The 22,683-nt window shown below is 29.1% G+C and overlaps 1 protein-coding gene across 1 annotated transcript in view; it reads left to right on the top strand.

Annotated features, from left to right (window-relative positions):
* Positions 1 to 22,683, top strand: part of robo1 (roundabout guidance receptor 1) — a 291,324-nt gene that overhangs the window by 242,175 nt on the left and 26,466 nt on the right. Inside the window, 2 exon segments of the mRNA XM_075308740.1 lie at positions 20,306 to 20,398; positions 20,671 to 20,869. Coding sequence (XP_075164855.1) covers positions 20,306 to 20,398; positions 20,671 to 20,869 — 292 coding nt within the window.

The raw sequence follows: 22,683 nt of genomic DNA, 5'->3' as shown, positions 1-22,683 counted from the left end.
GCTACGTTGAATTACCCACCGGGTTGGAATTGACAAAAAATATCATAAGTTACATACGTGAATTATGGAGTTCAAACTTGTTCGAGTATCTCATGAAATATATGCATATACCACGTAACACCAACAACTGGGCTTTACAATACTGCAGCGCCTCTAGTGGCGAATAGTCATTCCGTTTCATCAATTAACAGTTACTGTTAAGTTTCTAATAGAATTTCTTTTTCATTGAAACCGAAGAATACATCAGCTTTATTACACTGATGCAACAACAACCACTGTATGGGATGTTTAGTGAGTAGGTGTGTGTGAGAGTAAGAGAGAAGAAAAAACCTTTTATTCAACTTCCAATTGTTTCTAAAAATTGGTCATAAATACGTACTTTAAAGTATTCTCACTTTCCCCCTCCCTCTCTCACGCTCTTTTGATTTAAAGAACATTTCCTTCAATCATCTCTTCTTGAAATTAGAATATAACATAAAAGAGAAATTCTTTCGCCATTTCCTCTGAAACTTGCTGCTAGTCCTATTTATTTGTTTCGGGTTAAGGTTCTGTTATAGCCTCCATAAAAGCTGATCTCCACCATTTGACTTCTTGGGCATCTTCGCGCCTCAATTTAAATATCTGATTTATCCATACATTTCAATATTGAACACTATAAATTAAAACCAACGAATTATTTGCTGGGATACTCTCAATTGTTTCTCAAAATTTGTTCACAAACACGCACTTGTAAGTATTCCGACTTTCTCTCCCTCTATATCTCTCTCTCTCCCACACGCTCTTTTGCATAAAAGAAATTTTTCTTCAATCATCTCTTCTTGAAATTAGAATATTGCATACAAGAGAAATTCTTTCGTCATTTCCCCAACACTGACTGCTCACTAGACAAAATTGTTGTTGTTTTCATTGGGGTCTCTTGCAAGTTGTTAAAGTAATTGGTTTTGTTTGTTATTTGTTAGCCTTTTATTTCAAAGTTCATAAATCTATAATAAACAAAAATTGTATAGCTACCAAAAAAAAACGCATATATATGCAAATTGTTTGATGAAGGGCATAAAATAATTTAATAAAGTATAGCTGCCGCTCTATGCATTTCTATTTACCCAATCATTACGGGCTAGACTGGTGAAAAAGTGAATTTTTATTGGATTTTTATACCATCCACCATAGGATGGGGGGTATATTAACTTTGTCATTACGTTTGTAACACATCGAAATATTGCTCTAAGACCCCCTAAAGTGTATATATTCGGTGTCGTGGTGGAATTCTGAGTCGATCTGAGCATGTCCGTCCGTCCGTCCGTCCGTCTGTTGAAATCACGCTAACTTCCGAACGAAACAAGCTATCGACTTGAAACTTGGCACAAGTATTTTTTTTTTGTTTTTTTTTGATGTAGTTCGGATGGTATTGCAAATGGACCATATCGGTCCACTTTTATGTATAGCCCCCATATAAACGGACCCCCAAATTTGGCTTGCGAACCCTCTAGGAGAAGCAAATTTCATCTGATCCAACTGAAATTTGGTACATGGTATTAGTATATTGTCTCTAACAACCATGCAAAAATTGGTCCACATCGGTCCATAACTATATAGAGCCCCCATATAAACCGATCCCCAGATTTGGCTTGCGGAGCCTCTAAGAGAAGCAAATTTCTTCCGATCCGGCTGAAATTTGGTACATGGTGTTAGTATATGATCTCTAACAACCATGCAAAAATTGGTCCACATCGGCCCATAATTATATATAGCCGCCATATAAACCGATCCCCCGAGTTGGCTTGCGGAGCCTCTAAGAGAAACAAATTTCATCTGATCCGGCTGAAATTTGGTACATGGTGTAAGTATATGGTCTCTAATGACCATGCAAAAATTGGTCAACATCGGTCCATAATTATATATAAACCGATAACCAGATTTGGAAGACAAAAATTCATCTGATTCAATTCAAATTTGGTACGTGGTGTTAATATATGGCCTCAAGCACCCATGATAAAATTGGTCGAAATTGGTCCATAGTTATATATAGGCCCCATATAAACCGATCCCCAGATTTGACCTCCGGAGCCCCTTGGAAGAATAAAATTCATCCGATTCGTTTGAAATTTGGGACGTAACGTTAGTATATTGTATCTAACAACCATGCAGGAATTGGTTCATATCAGTCCATAATTATATACAGCTCCCATATAAACCGATCCCCAGATTTGACCTCCGGAGCCCCTTGGAAGAACAAAATTCATCCGATTCGCTTGAAATTTGGTACGTAACGTAGTATATTGTATCCAACAACCATGCAGGAATTGGTTCATATCAGTCCATAATTATATATAGCTCCCATATAAACCGATCCCCAGATTTGACCTCCGGTGCCTCATGGAGAAGCAAAATTCATCCGATCTGGTTGAAATTTGGTACGAGGTGGTATTTAACAACCATGCCAAAAGTGGTCCATATCAGTTCATAATTATTTATAGCCCCCATATAAACCGATCCCGAGATTTGGTTTTGGAGCCTCTTGGAGGAGCAAATTTCATCCGAGGTGGTATTTAACAACCATGCCAAAAGTGGTCCATATCAGTCCATAATTATTTATAGCCCCCATATAAACCGATCCCGAGATTTGGTTTTGGAGCCTCTTGGAGGAGAAAATTTCATCCGAGTCAGTTGATATTTGGTACATTGTAAATATAATGGAAAATATTGGAATTAAAGTCTTAATTGAGTTTTAACAAATATTCAATTAAAAATTTAATTGATTCAACAATTTTTTTAATTGAAACAAAAATCAATCACATTTAATTTTTTATAGATTTTCAATTAAATTTTTAATTGATACTATCATTTGAAGACATTTCAAATTGAAATGTTTAAAAAATTGAATCAGAAAAAACATTGTGTGTACCGGTTAGTAAAAATGTTTTATGGTATTATGGTGTTGAGAATCAGCCCTAAATCTACTAAATAGTATTTTGCTATTTAATATTTTGAATTATAAAAAATCTTTAAATTTGTTTAAAATTTCTTTTGAGAAAAATTTCAAAGTTTTATTATATTCTTACTCTGTTTATATTTGCAATTTGAAAGTACAAAGTTGCAATGTCCCAGAAAACAAATGAGATATCAAACTAGACTATTATCCTACTCATTTGACCAAACTACTACCCACTTCCCCATTTTAATTCAAAACTAAACTAAAAGCCAAAGCCTACTATCAGTAAAGTACATTACCTGTAAATTTCATTTTCTGCCAGCTTATCTTGCCTAAGCTCTCCGAAACAAAATTCTAAAGATAACAAACAAATTTTCCCCAACTTTGGAGCATAAATTATTTTCTAGAGCAAAAGAAACAAAAAAAAAATAAAAAATAACATACATCTACATAATATTCGTTTTTGTTTTTTCTATTTTTGACCATGAAGGCTCTATTCAAAAACCGTAATGCGAAAAACTAAGATTTGAAGTTTGTGTTTTTTTTTTTGTTTGTCAGCTATCGTCATAAAGAGAACAACACGGCCCACGCTTCCCAGTCAATGTGGCAAAGATATCGTTGGACGGTCAAATGCAACATTTAATATCGTTAATAAACAGCTTGAACATGCAAACCAAGTTGCCAAGCTAGTGTTTGGCAGTATGGCCGAATAATCAATATCTGGTTGAAGTTAAATTATTTGTAGAATTACAGTTTAATTTTTTTGTGCCAAGCAAAAATCACTATTTTTACCCAAATTGGAGATTGTAATCAGAATCAAAAAAAAATCGACTTTTCCGACTACTTCAAACATTGAAAAATTTTCAAATTTTTAAAGAGACCAGCCCATTTAAGCCGACGTCCGAAGACGAATTTAATCAATATCAATATTCGGGAGCCACCATGGTACAATGGTTAGCATACACAAGGTCGTGGGTTCGATTCCTGCTTCGACCAAACACCAAAAAAAAAAAACAGTTTTTCAGCAGTGGATTATACCACCTTAGTAATGCTGGTCACATTTCTGAGGGTTTCAAAGCTTCCCTGCAATGTGGAACGCCGTTCGGACTCGGCTATAAAAAGGAGGTACCTTGTCATTGAGCTTAACATGGAATCGGGCAGCACTCAGTAATAAGAAAGAAGTTCACCAATGTGGTATCACAATGGCCTGAATAGTCTATGTTAGCCTAATACATCGGGCTGCCACCTAACCTAACCTAACATCGATATTCGATTATTCGAAATGGTTTTAGAATTCAACCTTTTCTGTTTGCTTTTCCAATTCAAATATCATAAAAGCTCAAAGATACGACGAATTCATCTAATTTTAAATTCCTCTATAATTAAAATAAACAACAATTAAAATACAAAGATATTTTTGTTGTGCAGAAAAGTTTCGTCCATCGTTCACATTTATTTGCAAACATCTATATATATAAAATTCAATCTATGTTTGTTTGTATGTTCCGAGGTGGCTCCGAAACGGCTGAACCGATTTACTTGAAACTTTCAGAGATCGTAGGGGGCGTTCATGCGGTGAAAATACGGTACCTCATTTTTTAACACCTGGTCGCGGAGGGGGACCTCCCCTTTGGCAGACTTTTTGAAAATTGGACTAAAGTTGACCGATTTGCTTGAAATTTTCATTGAAGGTTGGGGTTTGCATCTAGACAAAGATCCGCTACTTTTTATTTCGATATTTGGTGTCGGAGGGGGACCTCCCCTTTGTTCGACTTTTTTCAAAGTACAGTGAAAAAATTAAAATTCTCTAAATTATCTGAGATTTACAGAGAACATGCGGTGAGGCTATGGAATTAATATGGGGTAGCTGATGATTTCATATGTGGACGGGGAGGGGACTCCTTGCCCTACTTTTTGAAACTTGTAACAAAATTATACGATTTGCTTGAAATTGTCATTGAATGTAGGGGTTGGTATCTAGACAAAAATCCACTACATTATTTTTTGATATTTGGTCGGGGAGGGGGACCACCCTTTGCCCGACTTTTTTTAAAGTACAGTGAAAACAAAACTAGACTCCCCCGACTGAAAATTTACGGAAAAAATGGGTGAGGTTATGAAATTTATATCAGGTTCCTGATTTTTTAATAAAAATAAAAGGGCATAGGGAGACATCCGCTTCTCTTAAGTACATACAGAGAAACAATTAAACTTGACCGAGTTACTTGAAATGTACAGAGGACTGGGGAGTGGTTACGATATTAATAGTTGATACCTGATTTGTAATATTTGGACGGAAGAGAGGCCGCCATTCAGGCTTATAATTTGCTTGACATTTTCTGGGACGTTTACAAAATATACGCTACATCACTTTTCGATATTTGGTCGGGGAGCAGGTTCTCCTCTAAAACTGCAAAAAAAAATTCTTAAGTTTTCTTGAAATTTACAAAGGCAGTGGGGGAAGGTTATGAAGGAAGAGGCAACCTTCCTTGCTCCACACTTGAAGGAAAGTTTCAAGAATTTTCAGGGAAGGTTAGGGGTGCTATTCACTACGGTGTTTGTCGATATCGATATCGGGGAAAGTTACGTCCCTTTAAAACAATAGAGCAAAATTTAAATATCTCCGATCTACTTGAAATTTACAGGCAACGTGGGAGGAGGCGATTAAATTTATTTCCATGATTTTTAAATTAGTGTATGATTTTTCGATATCTGGTTGGAGAAGGGGAAAATTGAAATAAACTTTGTCGATTTACTTCGATAGAATTTATAGGGACCATTGAGTATTTGTGAAATTAATATAGGGTACGTGATAGTCCGATATCAGGTCGGAGTGGTGCGAAGGTGGGGAGAGGGTTCCCTTTTGTCCGTTTTTTTATACCCACCACCATAGAATGGTGACGGGGGTATAATAAGTTTGTCATTCCGTTTGTAACACATCGAAATATCGATTTCCGACTATATAAAGTATATATATTCTTGATCAGGGAGAAATTCTAAGACGATATAACGATGTCCGTCTGTCTGTCTGTCTGTCTGTTGTAATCACGCTACAGTCTTCAATAATGAAGCAATCGAGCTGAAATTTTGCACAAACTCGTCCTTTGTCTGCAGGCAGGTCAAGTTCGAAGATGGGCTATATCGGTCCAGGTTTTGATATAGTCCCCATATAAACCGACCTCCCGATTTGGGGTCTTGGGCTTATAGAAATCGTAGTTTTTATCCAATTTGCCTGAAATTTGAAATCTAGAGGTATTTTATGACCATAAAGAGGTGTGCCAAAAATGGTGAGTATCGGTCCATGTTTTGGTATAGCCCCCATATAGACCGATCTCCCGATTTTACTTCTTGGGCTTATAGAAACCGCAGTTTTTATTCAATTTACCTGAAATTGGAAATCTAGAGGTACTATAGGACCACAAATACGTTTGCCAAAAATTGTGAGTATCGGTCCATATGTTGGTATAACCCCCATATAGACCCATCTCCCGATTTTACTTCTTGGGCTTATAGAAACCGCAGTTTTTATTCAATTTACCTGAAATTGGAAATCTAGAGGTATTGTAGGACCACAAGTATGTGTGCCAAAAATTATGAGTATCGGTCCATGTTTTGGTATGGTCCCCATATAAAAAGACGTCCCGATTTGGGGTCCTGAGCTTATAGAAACCGTAGCTTTTATCCAATTTGTCTGAAATTGGAAATCTAGAGGTATTTTAGGACCATAAAGAGGTGTGCCGAAAATGGTGAGTATCGGTCCATATTTTGGTATAGCCCCCATATAGACCGATTTCCCGATTTTACTTCTTGAGCTTCTAGAATCCGAAGTTTTTATCCTATTTGCCTGAAATTGGAAATCTAGAGGTATTTTCGGGTCATAAAGAGGTGTGCCGAAAACGGTGAGTATCGGTCCATATTTTAGTATAGCCCCCATAAGAACGATCTCCCGATTTAACTCCTTGGGTTTCTAGAAACCGTAGTTTTTATCTGATTTGCCTGAAATTGTAAATATTCTGGTATTTTAGGCTCACAAAAACGTGTATCGGGTTAAGTTTTTATCGGATTAAGTTTTTATTTTCCTGCACACTTACAAGAGATGTTAACGATTCCTCTAAAACTCGAACAAAAATGGTTCTTATAAATCCAGAATCTGATATAGTCCTCATGGGTGAAATCCTTAAATTTATCTTCGGGAAGTGTCCTCAAGTCCTCAATCCCTCCTGACATTTCAAATGAAACCCTAATATTTGGTTCATGGTGGTGGGTATTTAAGATTCGGCCCGGCCGAACTTACTGCTGTATATACTTGTTTTTCCTTAAATTGAAAGTAGAGGGTTGTCCGTAAATGGGAACTCGGTACATAATTTTATGATTTTTGCACTGGCTTCTGCCAGACTTCTTTTTAGTAAAGAACTTAAATTTACATGAAATTGGCAGCCAACGTAGAGGGTGCATCATTTTACAATATTTTAGCAAATGTTAATGTGGTAAATTTTTTTACTACTTTAGCTTTTTCCGATTTATTGGATGGGTTACAGTAATTTTTTTTTGTATGTTATTATAATATAATGCTTAATTTACAGATATGTTGAGGAGAAGGATACCTTTCCTTGACAAACCACACTTAAAATTCACAAGAAATATAGAAGATTGTCCAATTACTTGAATACAGAACATTATTTAAGACGAACCGTTTTACATATGCATATCCGCCGTATTTGTACCTATAAACGAAAAAGCAAGTAGTTCGATTTGTTTGAAAGAATTCAAATATTTTCGAATTTGTTTTCAGCACGAAGGATATGGTTGACTAAGTTAATGCAAAATGTTCCTACAAATACGCTTCGGAAGGCGCAGCGAAGCGGGCCGGGATACGCTAGTTTTAAATATAAAAATAATATTCGGTTCTAATTGTCATAGTTTCGGTTGGTCCTGTCATTGTCCGTCCATTGGAAAATTGTAATGTTTCTATGTTAATTTTGTCACATACCACACGAATTGAAAATCCATTGAATGAATCGTAGAGGCGGACCAGCAAAGGCTGTCCGAGATTACTGGCGCTTGTTGCTGGTCTTTTTTTTCTTTCAGTTTTCATTTTGTTTGGTTGTTTATATTAAAGAACATGCAATCGGCATCAGTTGCTAACCAAAGTGAAAATTTCGATGTTGTTGATGTTGAATTTGTGGTAAATAGTTTGTTAGCTATGGCTAAATATGGGCGTTTGCTCAATGTCCAGTTTTATATTGGGAAAATTGAAGCGGCGCAACCACCAAAAAAACGAATAGAAACCTGAACCAGACTTGTTTGGCGTTTATGTTTAATGTTTGTTTATTTTATGTGTTTTTAAATTTTCCATGTCTAGTGTTTGCGTTTAAGCTTTTATATATGTTCCGGTCCCCAACGTCCCCAACGCCACCTTACTTATGTTTATCGTTGATGCAAATCTTTATGTGACAATTTATGCGACTTATGCTAGACGACGACCACGACAACGGAATATAAGAAGTGGACACAACTATAGCTGCCACCACCATTGCCATTCACATTTAATTTTGAAAGTTATTCTATTAAATAAACACCGAATTTATAAATTATCTGACTTGGCTGTTTAAGCATTGCGCATATCATAAATAAATAAAGTGTTAAACAATAAAGTTAACATGACAACAATGTAATTTGGATAACAATTACACTTGCATATATTTACCAGCAGTGTGTAATTATGTAAATGGTAGTCATTAAAACAAAAATTCATATTATTTGTAAATTAAGGGGAGTTTAAGGTCTACAAAGTAGTTACTAAATTTTCTATATTTATTTAAAATTTTAAGTAGACGATTTGAAATTGTATGCAATTAAAAAATATATTTTATTCGTACAAATTATAAACTAAACTATAAAATAAGTTTATATATTTTTATCAGAATTTTTTAAATAAGATATGGTGCGTATACGTATTACGAAAACAATTAATATTACTTACACGTCAGCAGTGTACGATTTTAAATATTTAAATATACGATTTGAATGTTAATGAATTAAAAAAGATATGTTTTTTCCTATATCATAAAATGAGTTTACATATTTTTATCACAATTTTCTCAAAATTGTGCGTGCGTATACGTATCTCAAATAGAATTTCTTATACGTCAGCAGTGTAAGATTATAAATTATAGTCGATTTTATTGCGTTCCTTATTTTCACTGTTTTAAACCTTCTGAGCGTGATTTCACTCATTGTACGACACAAAGAGATTAGGAGAGACACATTTACATAAATTTGCAAATTCAAAATGTGTCATACTTTCGTGGTCATGAATGCGTATACTTATCACAAATAGAATTGATATTACTTATACGTCACCCGTGTTGGAGAAACAAAATCTTTAACTCTTTTATGACATCTCTGATTTATTTCAAATTCTCCCATAAGGACGGGATAACAAATTCCAAATCCCGGGAAAACAAATTCCAAATTCCGGGATAACAAATTCCAAATATTTTTTTATTCTTCTGACAATTTTCCATTGATAATTTTGAGAGTTAAATTTATATACCGTGGAAAATCGGAATCGCAGCATAGTTCGGATTTCCTGAATTCTTCTTCAACTCGGTTATAATGAACAATAGACTAAGCGAACTAAATATTCCGATGGCTGACAGTTCTTTTTAAAACCGTGTTCGACTATATTTTACCCATCGGTGCGTATACTTGTCACAAACAGAATTAATATTGATTATACGCAGCCAATGCTGGAGTATTCTTTGGTAGAGTTTTTATATCCTCCGAAAGAAGCTATTAGAGCTATTTGAGGGTTTAGGCTAACCACTCTTATGTTAAAGTAACGCAAAAGTTATTTCCGGCCTGAATTTCGGCTTTAGCGGACCCATATGTTACCAAGGGCGATTCTGTTTTGAATGCAATTGTTTTCCTTCGATAAAAATTGGTCGTATCAATACGACCGCCGATTTCAGGTGAACAAGTTAGCTGAGATACCCAGCAAAAAAAGTGTCGCCAAAAAAGTAATGAAAATGTTCTTTTTGGATCCGGAAGTGGTGCAAAAATGACGCAGAAGCGATGGTTTGTCATAGGACGGAAGTCCTCCATTTCAACAGCCAATGCACTGAATTTGCATCACTTTTTTAGGTGTGATCCGAGTTCAATGTTTTGGATGTAAATTAAAAAATTCTTTAATATTTTGTCAAATAAATAATGTTTATAATTTTTTATATTTTTTAATAGATTCTAACGCTTGACCTCAAATATTTGTAAAAATTCACAATTTTTTCAGATTGGGTTTAACATTTTTCGCGACAAAATTTAAATGATTCGTACCATTTTATGAATTCTTACTCTGTTTTTAACCTATTTGAAAAAAAAAAAATAAACTTACCCATTAAAAATATTAAAAATATAAAAATACCCATTGAAGTTATAAAAAATTGAATTAAAAGAACTTCCTGGGTAGTTAAAATAAAGAACATCGTTGGGAGTGCATCTTCTGGAAGTGCTTTTAAAGTTGTGCCTTTGGAAGAACTTCCAAATTTTTTTGCTGGGTAGTTAGATTTTTTTTTTTTCGATGCAATGTCGTTTCGTGATACATCACGAAATTGGCTCCACTATGTTAATATACACTGCGGAAAACTAATTAGTCAAAAATCAAAGACCAGAATGATTTTGAAGACCACACGTTTCTGTGGTATTATCTAGGTGCGATCCACATAGACTATGAATTATAAAAATAGGTTCCAGAAGAAAAAAAGTGACCGTTTTCCATAGTAACACTTAGCTGACACCTCGCACATCTTCAAAGTCAAATTAGTCTTTTTGAGGTTTTCAGCGTATTGGCCGCATTGGAAAAAAAAATATTGTCCTATGGGCAAACATTTTCTGTCCTTAAAATACAAATACGAATTTTGCTTAATAGAGAGAATGTACTTTTCTGTCCAAAAGTCTATAAAATAATCAAGAAATTTGTTTTTTCCTTAGAGTTAAGTAATTCGACATATAAATGTGCATCTTTACATAAAAGAAAATTTTGTTTGACTAAGGTCAACTTGGCTTTAATAATTCTGTAAAATTTCCAAAATTATGAAATCGTCCCTAAATTTGTTGAATTTTTTCTATCTTGACTAGAAAGCAAAACAAACGTACTTGCAATATAGCATAATTTCTACTTTAAATCGAGTTTAAAGGACATTGATAGTACATGAATTGAATAAACAGAAAAAGGAATAAACTCAAATTTGTTCCCTAGTATTAAATACGCAAAACTTAATTTTATAAGAGAATTCGGTCTTAGAATTATCCCTACATAAATTCTCTGTTTTTTAGGCTCCGAATCAACACCAAAATCATTAGTGTAAAGACAAAATCTTTGGAACCCAGCAAGCTTTTTCCGTACTGATTTCGTGTCGTATGATTTCTTTACATCTGACCCTACAAAAGTGGCCTCCACGGGGTCCTATTTGCAGGTATCGATAAACCCTATTTTCCAATTGAGTTAAAAAGATGAAACATCGCGGTGACAAGTACATTGAGTTAAAAATATAAATAGTTTCTTTCCAAAAAAATATAAATAAAAAACTGCTAGTTTTCCAAAAAAGTGTATACTTTTTCTCTAGATTCCCAATAAACACAAGCATTGGAGAAATGCTTATATTCAATACGCTTTCAAACATTTTTTTTCCAATTGAGTTAAAAAGATGAAACATCGCGGTGACAAGTACATTGAGTTAAAAATATAAATAGTTTCTTTCCTAAAAAATATAAATAAAAAACTGCTAGTTTTCCAAAAAAGTGTATACTTTTTCTCTAGATTCCCAATAAACACAAGCATTGGAGAAATGCTTATATTCAATACGCTTTCAAACATTTTTTCAAAGAATTAGATTAGAATTCAATTTGAGAAATTGTTGAGAAAATCTCGTTTTCAACAAAAAACAGACATTACCCTCAACAGTAGAGTTCAACACGTTAGCAACAATTTCTCAACATATTAGCAACTTTTCAAACTAAATCTCATTTTAATGCTTCAAACCTATTGGAAAATTTGTTGAAAGCAAGCAATTTGCAAGGCCATTTGATTTAATGTTGAAGATGGGATTCACTATCAAATTGATATGGCGTTACCTATGAAAAATGCTCATCCTTGTGTTTGTTGGGTTAAGTTCTTAAGTGTCTTAATGTGTGCGTATACGTATTACAAATAAAATTAATATCAATCATACGTTACCCCTGTCAATGTGTAGATAGATTTCGTTTTACTCTCACCGTTGACCTATCAACTCCAATTATTAATGCAAAAAACGTGTCGCCAAAAAAACAATGAACATCTCTTTGAATCCAAAAATATTGAAACTTTGGATCTCTCTAAGCATTCACTGTATTGATTTTGCATTAATTCTTCAGTTATGTTGCTATTTCAATATTTTAGATTTCATTTAACCAAATGAGAAAAGTCTTTAAGAATTCAAATTTTTTCTTTAATTTTTTATCGATTTCTATCTCTATGAAAGAACACCTTAAACAATACTAACATAAATTTTAATGCAAAATCATCGTTCAAAAAATCGACCGGGACACTTTTTAAAAAGTTTTTGGATACTTCCAGTATTTTATTTGTCATTCATCTTTATATACGACAGAATTCTGAAATATTAAATGTATTGAAAAATTTGTGCCAAATAAAATATTTTCAAATCGTATCTCAAAAAAACTTCTTGTGAAGTTTTCCCTTTTTCTGTTGAAAAACTGCCAAAATGATATGAAATTCGATTTCTAGTCACATTTTTCTGGTCTTCTTAAAAATTAATTTGTTTTTCTTTTGGCCGATCAATTCAAAGCGATTCACATGTATAAATTAATATTCTATAATGGTATTTCATATGCTCCCATATATGGTACATACATAAATATTAAGATGTCCATGCATGTATGGTAATGTTTATGCTAGTGGACCTGCATGAATGAATGGCTGCTGTTATCTCTGTTAACAAATATTTATTTTACACTTGAATAAACGGGTCAATACAGAAAATATGATATCTTCGTTCTCTGTGTAATGTTCTCTGTTATGGTCGTTATATTTGAATTGTTGTTGTTTGCACTGCAATCATTTATACAAACAAGGTTATGCACACACACACACATACACCAAACACACATGTGCTCACATATAAGAGCGTTCATGTATGGACTTTTGTAAATATGATCAGTTATTCTCTTGTAGGCTTTATTACAACAATCATGCACATTTGCTTGCTACAAACACCCGCACTCATTTACATAGATGAATGCAATTTCACCCAAAAAAAAAAAAAAAAAAAAACGAAAATAATAAAAACAGCAAAAAAACAAGCTTGGTCTCTTTTATTGTCGCTCTCAACCAGAAAAACAGTAGCATGTAAATAGTATATCAGCACAAAATTTGGGTTTTTTTGTTTTATTCTCAGCCCACAGCTCTGTTTTTCATGTGTTTGCTGTTTTTAATGGCATAAATTAGTGTTGTAGTACGTATGTGTTATTCTACATACAACTACAAATTCAATTTAAAGAGCATACATTAAAATACCATTCACGCGAGCCATCACCCATATACATTACAAATACGAAGTTTGTAAAATTTTTGCACTGAAAAAAAAACCTTCGCTTTGCTAGTTCCAAAATGTTTGTCTTTAATGATCGTGGTATTGAGTGCGACCGGTGCTCATGGTTGCCACTCGAGACAAAATAATAATATACCAAAATTCTGAGAAAATTCTACCAAAAATTTTGTTAAAATTTTATTTCTGTAGAAAATTTTGTCAAAATTTTATTTCTATAGAAAATTGTGTCGACATTTTATTCCTATAGAAAATTGTGTCGAAATTTTATTTATGTAGAAAATTTTGTCGATATTTTATTTGTATAGAAAATTGTGTCGAAATTGTATTTCTATAGAAAATATGAAGAATTCTATCAATCTAAACAGTAAAAAATTTTTTCTTAGAATTCTACCAGCTGTGGCAACCGTGCCAATGCTCCAGTTTGTCGCAATTTTTAAATTTTCATATAATTTTTTGATTTCTATACTCTCTTGATAGCATAATCTTATTAGATATACACATTTACTAAAATTTGCCATTTGCCAGAATAACCTATTGTTCAACATATTCCAATTTGTTTTGTCCTTTCTGGTTCGGATTTTATACAAACGATTAACGGCTAATTTATTTAAAATAAAAACATTTTATTTAAGAGATGTTTATGATATTTGCATTGACATTTTTCTCATTAAATTTAAGACAGGAATCTTTGAAATTTTTGACCCTACGTTAAAGTCGAATATCTTTTAAGTAAGTTGAGTTTTTTTTTAATTTAAAGAAAAACGTTTTTATTAATGTATAGATTATTATTTATAGATTATTACATTAACTGAGATCAGCGTTACCGTCGGGGTTTTGGTGGAATTTTAAAAAAAGTGACACACTTTTGTAAGATGAATGTAATTAAAATATGGAACAAACAGACGAAAAGGTGGCACAAAAATTTAGGATTCAAAATCTTTGGTGAACATTTTTTTTTTCGAAATTAACAAAAAATATTTTTTTTATTTTTATTTTTGTTGTAATTTGAATTTTTAAACTGACTTGAATTTTTACGAAAGCAGCTTTGTTAATATATCGCATAAAGATAATGAAAATTCGATGAATGAGATCTGTGATCTTATTTTAATTTTATGGGGCGGAGATTTAAATACAGGCCAAAATTCATTAGTAAACCTCAAAATCTTTGGATCCCAGTTTGGGTTTACGACAATATTTTTTCATTGTGTGCTATTATTTACAAGTGCAAGTGTTTGAGTTGGATGTGTGTGTGTGAACTTACACGTTTCATATTTGTTTGCAAGTGTCATTCATTGTACTAACATAGATGATTGTATGTGTGTGTGCGTTGGTATTTTTGTGTAAGAATACCACTGTGTACATAGATTGATATTCGCTGATGTCCTCGTTATACAGTGGGTAAAGGAAAATATACTTTTTTGTTTGTAATTTTTATCTTATTTCGGTACTTTTAAAAGGAAATCGTAATTGAAAAAATCAACGACTTTGAACGAAAATTTCGATAAATTATAATTTTTTTTATATGGCCTCTTATCACAGAAAAAAATATCACCAAAATATTTCCAATTAAAAAGTTAATTGAAGTTGAAAATTTTTTCAATTAATAAATTAATTGATACAATTAACTTTTTAATCACGATAGAAACATTAAGTTAATTAAGTCAATGATTGAAATTTTTTAAATTTTTAATTAAAAAATTAATTGATACAATTAACTTTTTTTTTAAATCAAATTCGGAAGACTAATTCTGTTAACCCTTTCACTACCGAAATAAACCTAATGTTAATAACTTTAATTTTTATTCTGTTTTTACTTGAACTAACAGCATGTAGAACAAAAATTGCCATTTTGAAAACCTACTTCAAATACTTCAAGAGCTATATGAGCTTGTTTTGAAAGTTTGATTCTTGAATTGTGACCAAGTGACCTTACGAAAATAAGCGCTATTTGGCCTATAACATCTTCCAAAGTGTGAGCAAAAATACAAAAAAGAACCTGAAAAAGTGTCAGCTATAGTTTTCGTATGATTGTCCATTTACTAGAAACATACAGTAGAAAAAATGTCTCAAATTTTCGTATTTTTCGTTTATTTCTAAAGAAGTTTACAAAAATGTATTTTGGACCTCACCAATATAGAAAATATTTATAGGTTATTTAGATTACAGCCTCTACTTTAAAATAACATCGAGAAATAAATCAAAACTAAGTGGAAAAATAGAATTTGGTGTCTTTTTCGAATGTCCTTCAAAGCGGACATCGGTAGTGAAAGGGTTAAAAAAAGTGCTGATTTTTTTTAAATTTTTAATTAAAAATGTATTTCAAACAATCATTTGTTAACTCAAATAAAAATTCTAAGCCAATTCAGAAAGTAATTAAAAATAGTTACCTTTTTTAATTAAGAAATTAATTGAGTTTTGCAATCAACATCAATTAAATTTTTAATTGAATCAATTAAAAAATTAATTGAAATTTGCTGAAAAAATCAATTAAATTTTTGATCAAGAATTTTTTCTATGTCCAATTAAAACTGTGATTGATACTATCATTTTCGCGATTGAAGACATTTCAATTAAAAAATTAATTGGATCAATTAATTTGGTGATTGAATCAGAAATTTTTTTTTTTGTGTGATACTATTTATAATATTGTAATAGTTTATAATTTTCGATTATCTTATTCTACTGTTCGATATTTACTTTCACACATATTTGGTGTGTGTCAGTGAGAAAGCTTATACAAACAATGGTGAATATATTGCCAGGTTTTTTCCTGTGGTCGTTTTTAGTTTACACCCTGCTGTTGGGAAACTTTAGTATGACATACATAAGGCTTTGTTTAAAACTTTAATATTTGGTTAAAATCTTTTAATGATACAGTATAAGATAGTACGATGATAATATAGTAAGGGAATTAGTGTTACTGTGACGTTTAAAAAAATATATCGAAAATCTTTAGAGAGGATCTTACAACATATATAATTATAAAAAACTATATATATTTAAACCAAAATATACATAAGCAAACTAACAAATTGAAAACTATTAAAAACTAAAAACAATACAAAACAATCTTATTTTTTTATAAAACCGCCTCCGCTGGTGAAATTCGACCCTACATTTTATATTTTTTTTTTCATAACAATAAATAACATCTCGAAAAATAGTTAAAAGATTATATCCGTGGTATATAATCTCCATATGACACACAGAAATAAATATGCCCTGTTCCAAAGATTTTAGCTTTACACTAATGATTTTGGTATTGATTCCGAGCCAAAGAAGCGGGGAATTGAAGTAGAGTGTACAAACTTTTGAATTGCCTTGGTGGTGAATCATGTTCATAGCTGTTTGTTTTTAATTTTTTTCTAAAATTAAGATCCCAGCAAAAAAAGCGTCGCCAAAAAAGTAATGAAAATGTTCTTTTTGGATCCGGAAGTGGTGCAAAATTGACGCAGAAGCGATGAATTTAACATGGGCTTGTCATAGGACGGAAGTCCTCCATTTCAACAGCCGTTGAAATGAATTTGCATCACTTCTTTAGATGTGATCCGAATTCAATGGTTTGGATGTAAATTTAAAAAATTCTGTGATATATTGTCAAATAAATAATTTTTATTTTTTTTTTTTTAATTTTTAATGGATTCTAAAGCTTATCAGAAACGTTTGACCTCAAATATTTTAAAAAATTCACCATTTTTTCAGATGTGATTTAGCATATTTTTCGACAAAATTTAAACGATTTGTACCATTTTTTGAATTCTTACTCTGTTTTTAACCTATTTGAAACAAAAAAAGTTAAAATTACCCAATAAAAGTATGAAAAAAACGGGTTATAAAAAATTGTATTAAAAGAACTTCCTGGGTAGTTAAAATAAAGAACATCATTGGGAGTACATCTTCTGGAAGTGCTTTTAAAGTTGTGCCTTTGGAAGAACTTCCAATTTTTTTTGCTGGGATTTAAATCAAATCTTCTTCGCTTTAATAAGACCCCAAATATTTTTCATTTGGTCAAGGCAATTTACCCATTCTTTAATGTTTTCTTTTTTTATTCCAAAATCATAAATACATTCAATATATCGTGTAGTTCTTTACTGAGAACAGTAGAAATTCACAAATGATTGCCCATCGCTATTCATGTAAAAAACACAACATATCCCTTGCTGCATATATTCGGATATTTTCACACGCAAGTGATATTGGCATGAGATTTTGGTTTTCGATATTCTGCTGATGAAATAAAGCGAATAGTTTGCTATAAAAATTTAAAAAAAAAAATGAAATGAAAAAATGCTTGAAGCCAATGCATACAAATAAATAAATAAGTACACAATATTTCCTCTGCGTGGATATGAAAGAATGCCACCATGATATCCGTTGGTCCACGGGAAAGCGAATGAAAAAAAATGATAAAACAAAACAATAACTCTTCAAAAATAAAGTGAAGTATTTACAATATTTTTACCCTTCACGTCATAAAGCTCTCCATCTACTACCAGAGTTGGAAAAGAAAGGCAAATTTATTAAAATTTTATTGAACACACATAGGAAAAAAAATATATTCCGCTTATGAACTTTAAGTAAATAATAAATAATTTTGTTTAAATTAAATTAAATTAAATTAAATTAAATTAAATTAAATTAAATTAAATTAAATTAAATTAAATTAAATTAAATTAAATTAAATTAAATTAAATTAAATTAAATTAAATTAAATTAAATTAAATTAAATTAAATTAAATTAAATTAAATTAAATTAAATTAAATTAAATTAAATTAAATTAAATTAAATTAAATTAAATTAAATTAAATTAAATTAAATTAAATTAAATTAAATTAAATTAAATTAAATTAAATTAAATTAAATTAAATTAAATTAAATTAAATTAAATTAAATTAAATTAAATTAAATTAAATTAAATTAAATTAAATTAAATTAAATTAAATTAAATTAAATTAAATTAAATTAAATTAAATTAAATTAAATTAAATTAAATTAAATTAAATTAAATTAAATTAAATTAAATTAAATTAAATTAAATTAAATTAAATTAAATTAAATTAAATTAAATTAAATTAAATTAAATTAAATTAAATTAAATTAAATTAAATTAAATTAAATTAAATTAAATTAAATTAAATTAAATTAAATTAAATTAAATTAAATTAAATTAAATTAAATTAAATTAAATTAAATTAAATTAAATTAAATTAAATTAAATTAAATTAAATTAAATTAAATTAAATTAAATTAAATTAAATTAAATTAAATTAAATTAAATTAAATTAAATTAAATTAAATTAAATTAAATTAAATTAAATTAAATTAAATTAAATTAAATTAAATTAAATTAAATTAAATTAAATTAAATTAAATTAAATTAAATTAAATTAAATTAAATTAAATTAAATTAAATTAAATTAAATTAAATTAAATTAAATTAAATTAAATTAAATTAAATTAAATTAAATTAAATTAAATTAAATTAAATTAAATTAAATTAAATTAAATTAAATTAAATTAAATTAAATTAAATTAAATTAAATTAAATTAAATTAAATTAAATTAAATTAAATTAAATTAAATTAAATTAAATTAAATTAAATTAAATTAAATTAAATTAAATTAAATTAAATTAAATTAAATTAAATTAAATTAAATTAAATTAAATTAAATTAAATTAAATTAAATTAAATTAAATTAAATTAAATTAAATTAAATTAAATTAAATTAAATTAAATTAAATTAAATTAAATTAAATTAAATTAAATTAAATTAAATTAAATTAAATTAAATTAAATTAAATTAAATTAAATTAAATTAAATTAAATTAAATTAAATTAAATTAAATTAAATTAAATTAAATTAAATTAAATTAAATTAAATTAAATTAAATTAAATTAAATTAAATTAAATTAAATTAAATTAAATTAAATTAAATTAAATTAAATTAAATTAAATTAAATTAAATTAAATTAAATTAAATTAAATTAAATTAAATTAAATTAAATTAAATTAAATTAAATTAAATTAAATTAAATTAAATTAAATTAAATTAAATTAAATTAAATTAAATTAAATTAAATTAAATTAAATTAAATTAAATTAAATTAAATTAAATTAAATTAAATTAAATTAAATTAAATTAAATTAAATTAAATTAAATTAAATTAAATTAAATTAAATTAAATTAAATTAAATTAAATTAAATTAAATTAAATTAAATTAAATTAAATTAAATTAAATTAAATTAAATTAAATTAAATTAAATTAAATTAAATTAAATTAAATTAAATTAAATTAAATTAAATTAAATTAAATTAAATTAAATTAAATTAAATTAAATTAAATTAATTTAAATTAAATTAAATTAAATTATATTAAATTAAATTAAATGAAATGAAACGTGTAAAATCAAAATTTAATAAAAATATGCAACCAAACATCAGGTCTATTATTCTCATTACAAAAACGTTTGCCTACTTTTAGGCTCAACAGAGAAATTCCAATTATAAAGGAAACCATATATATCACTACGAAATTCTCTCGTTCAATAATGTTTTCTTCATTACAGCATGATTTTATATGTGCAAGTAATTAATGATTTATTAAATCCCTATTAATAAAAATGAAATAACTTTGGTTCTTCGATACTCTACACGTTTTTTATATTCCTTCGCCATTCTTTCACCAAGGTTCATTGTAGTTATTCTTGTTAATTTTATAACTGTTGTTATTAATTCATTTTTTTTCCTTTCATTTTTTCAGGTTGTTGAATTAATTGATGCTGCGGCCATTAACTCTACCGCCGTACGTTTGGACTGGGTTATGCATGTGAGCGTAACCGAGAAATATGTTGAGGTATGTGTACACAAATCTGTATTTATGCTACAGACACCATCGTCTGCTGTTGTTAGTCTGTACAACGGTGGTTGTGTTGGTGTTAGTGGTTGTGTTTTAAAGGCAACACATTTTCTCATTATTAATTTAATTTTTAATTTATACAGGCTTCTTCTGTGCTTTTGTTTTTTTGTTTCTCATTCACAAAAGAAACAACAAGAGTCATAACCGACAATGTGTTAATTACACTTTTTTAACTTATTTATGGTTCGTTTATATGTTCTTTCTTTTAGGGCCTTTATATACGCTATCGTGATGTTAGTGCCAATTCACAGCAATATAATATAATGACAGTATTGAATCCTTCCATTGAATCACATGTGGTTGGAAATTTAAAGGAATACACAAAATATGAATTCTTTTTGGCACCGTTCTTCCAGACGATGGAAGGCCAACCGAGTAATTCGAAAAATGTTCAAACCTATGAAGATGGTGAGTTTATAATGTGATTTTTTATTACTGAATTATATGTATGTAGGTGGTTATTAAGTTTGAATTTCATAATCCGTTAATCGAAGTGTCCATCGCTTTATTATTATTTTTTTTAAATCGAAATGGTTTGTAAGTGAAAGTATGATATATGCTTTTGTAGCGTCTGAAGCAGGATATTTAACTCCATAGCAAATTTGGTAAAAATTAAATCATAATTAAAGCCTACCTTTAGGCTTCAAAAAACATTACTTCCATTTTGAAAATTGGGTGTCAATGGAATCCTATCTACTATGTTTATTTAAAAAACTAATATCATTTGTTTATTATTATTTATTATAACATTATTTTCTTTTAACTAGACTTTAAATTTAAATAATCTCTAATGCAGATTATTTTAATTAATTTGTCTCAAAGTTTTCAATTCCCGAAATAAAAGTTTCCAAAAGTTCACTTTTGATGTTTATTAAACTCCCAACGTTTCCTAATCACAATAATGTCAGTTAAAAACAAATGTGATCTGTGTATTGTGGTGTCATGAGAGGTTTGCCTTGTTGAAACAAATGAATTTCAATAAATGTTATTTGTTTGCTCCTACTAGCTATGAATATTAAGTGGTGAAAATAGATACCGCCGCCACCACGACTACCACAAAAATAAATAAATTTATTAAAATTTTCCACAATCACCGCAAAAAGTTTTTCTTCACTTTTTGTTATATATGCTTGTTGTTTTCCGTGGTTTTTGGTTAATATACATAGATATTTAGAATATAAACAATGTTCGAAACCACAGAGCAGTAAAGGGAGAGAGTGCGTATTGTAAGAAATATAGAAAAGATTTAAAAAGTATAGGCAATTTGTTTTGTTAATAATAAATTTAAAATTCTCAAGTAGAAGGAAAAAATTGAAGCTTCCGAGGAGGTTTACAAAGCCAAAATCCTAACAAAAGAGATGCTAGGCTAATTGAAGTTTCGTTTTATATTTATTTTGAAACCAACGTATACTCTTTGCTGGCTAAGCCCGGAGATCTACCCTTAGTATATTTCGTATATATCATATAGCTTTTATTAGTTTTTTTCGTCGAAAAAAATTTAACACTCTTTGATATGTCACCAGCATTGATGAGAGGGGGAATATTCGTTTTGGTTTTAAGTCGAAACTGGCATTGAACCAACGACCCTTTGTATGCAATACTGGCATGCTTACCATTTCACCACTATGGCTTTGATTCCATACATATATAAAATTAAAGTATAGCATATTTTTAGGATTTATCCAGAATATCTTGCGAAATTTGTTATACATACTTTTGTATTATTTTAATTTTTGATTGTTTTATTTATAAAAAAATTAAAACATTTTTCATAACTCCATTGAAAATCTAAATTCGATATATTCCATATATATTTCATATATTTGCTGTATTATTCAATTTTAATTTAATTTTTTTTTTCAAAATTCTCATCATCATATCAGGTTTTTTATTTATTTGACTAACAATATTTGTGCCCCAAAATATTTTGTTTATGTGAGTATAAATATTGCATACTTTTTGGCATATTCACATGCAGGTCTTAATGTTTAGAAAATAATTCTTTATAGTCTTAAGCATTTCCTGTTAACCTTTGATTGTATCATTTACGTAAAAAAAGACTCAATAAATACAAATTACAAAAAAACAAATACAAAAATTTGACACATTTTTGTTTGTAGATATGGAAAATTTTATTATTTTTATTTATTTATTACTTATTCAATTTTAATTTAATTTAATTTTTTTTAATTAATTTAATTTTTTTTTTCAAAATTCTCATC

Source organism: Haematobia irritans, chromosome 5, assembly GCF_050003625.1.
Source record: "Haematobia irritans isolate KBUSLIRL chromosome 5, ASM5000362v1, whole genome shotgun sequence".
Classification (NCBI taxonomy): Eukaryota; Metazoa; Arthropoda; class Insecta; order Diptera; family Muscidae; genus Haematobia; species Haematobia irritans.
The sequence above is the reverse complement of the archived record's forward strand: the minus strand, read 5'-3'. Positions and strand labels throughout refer to the sequence as shown.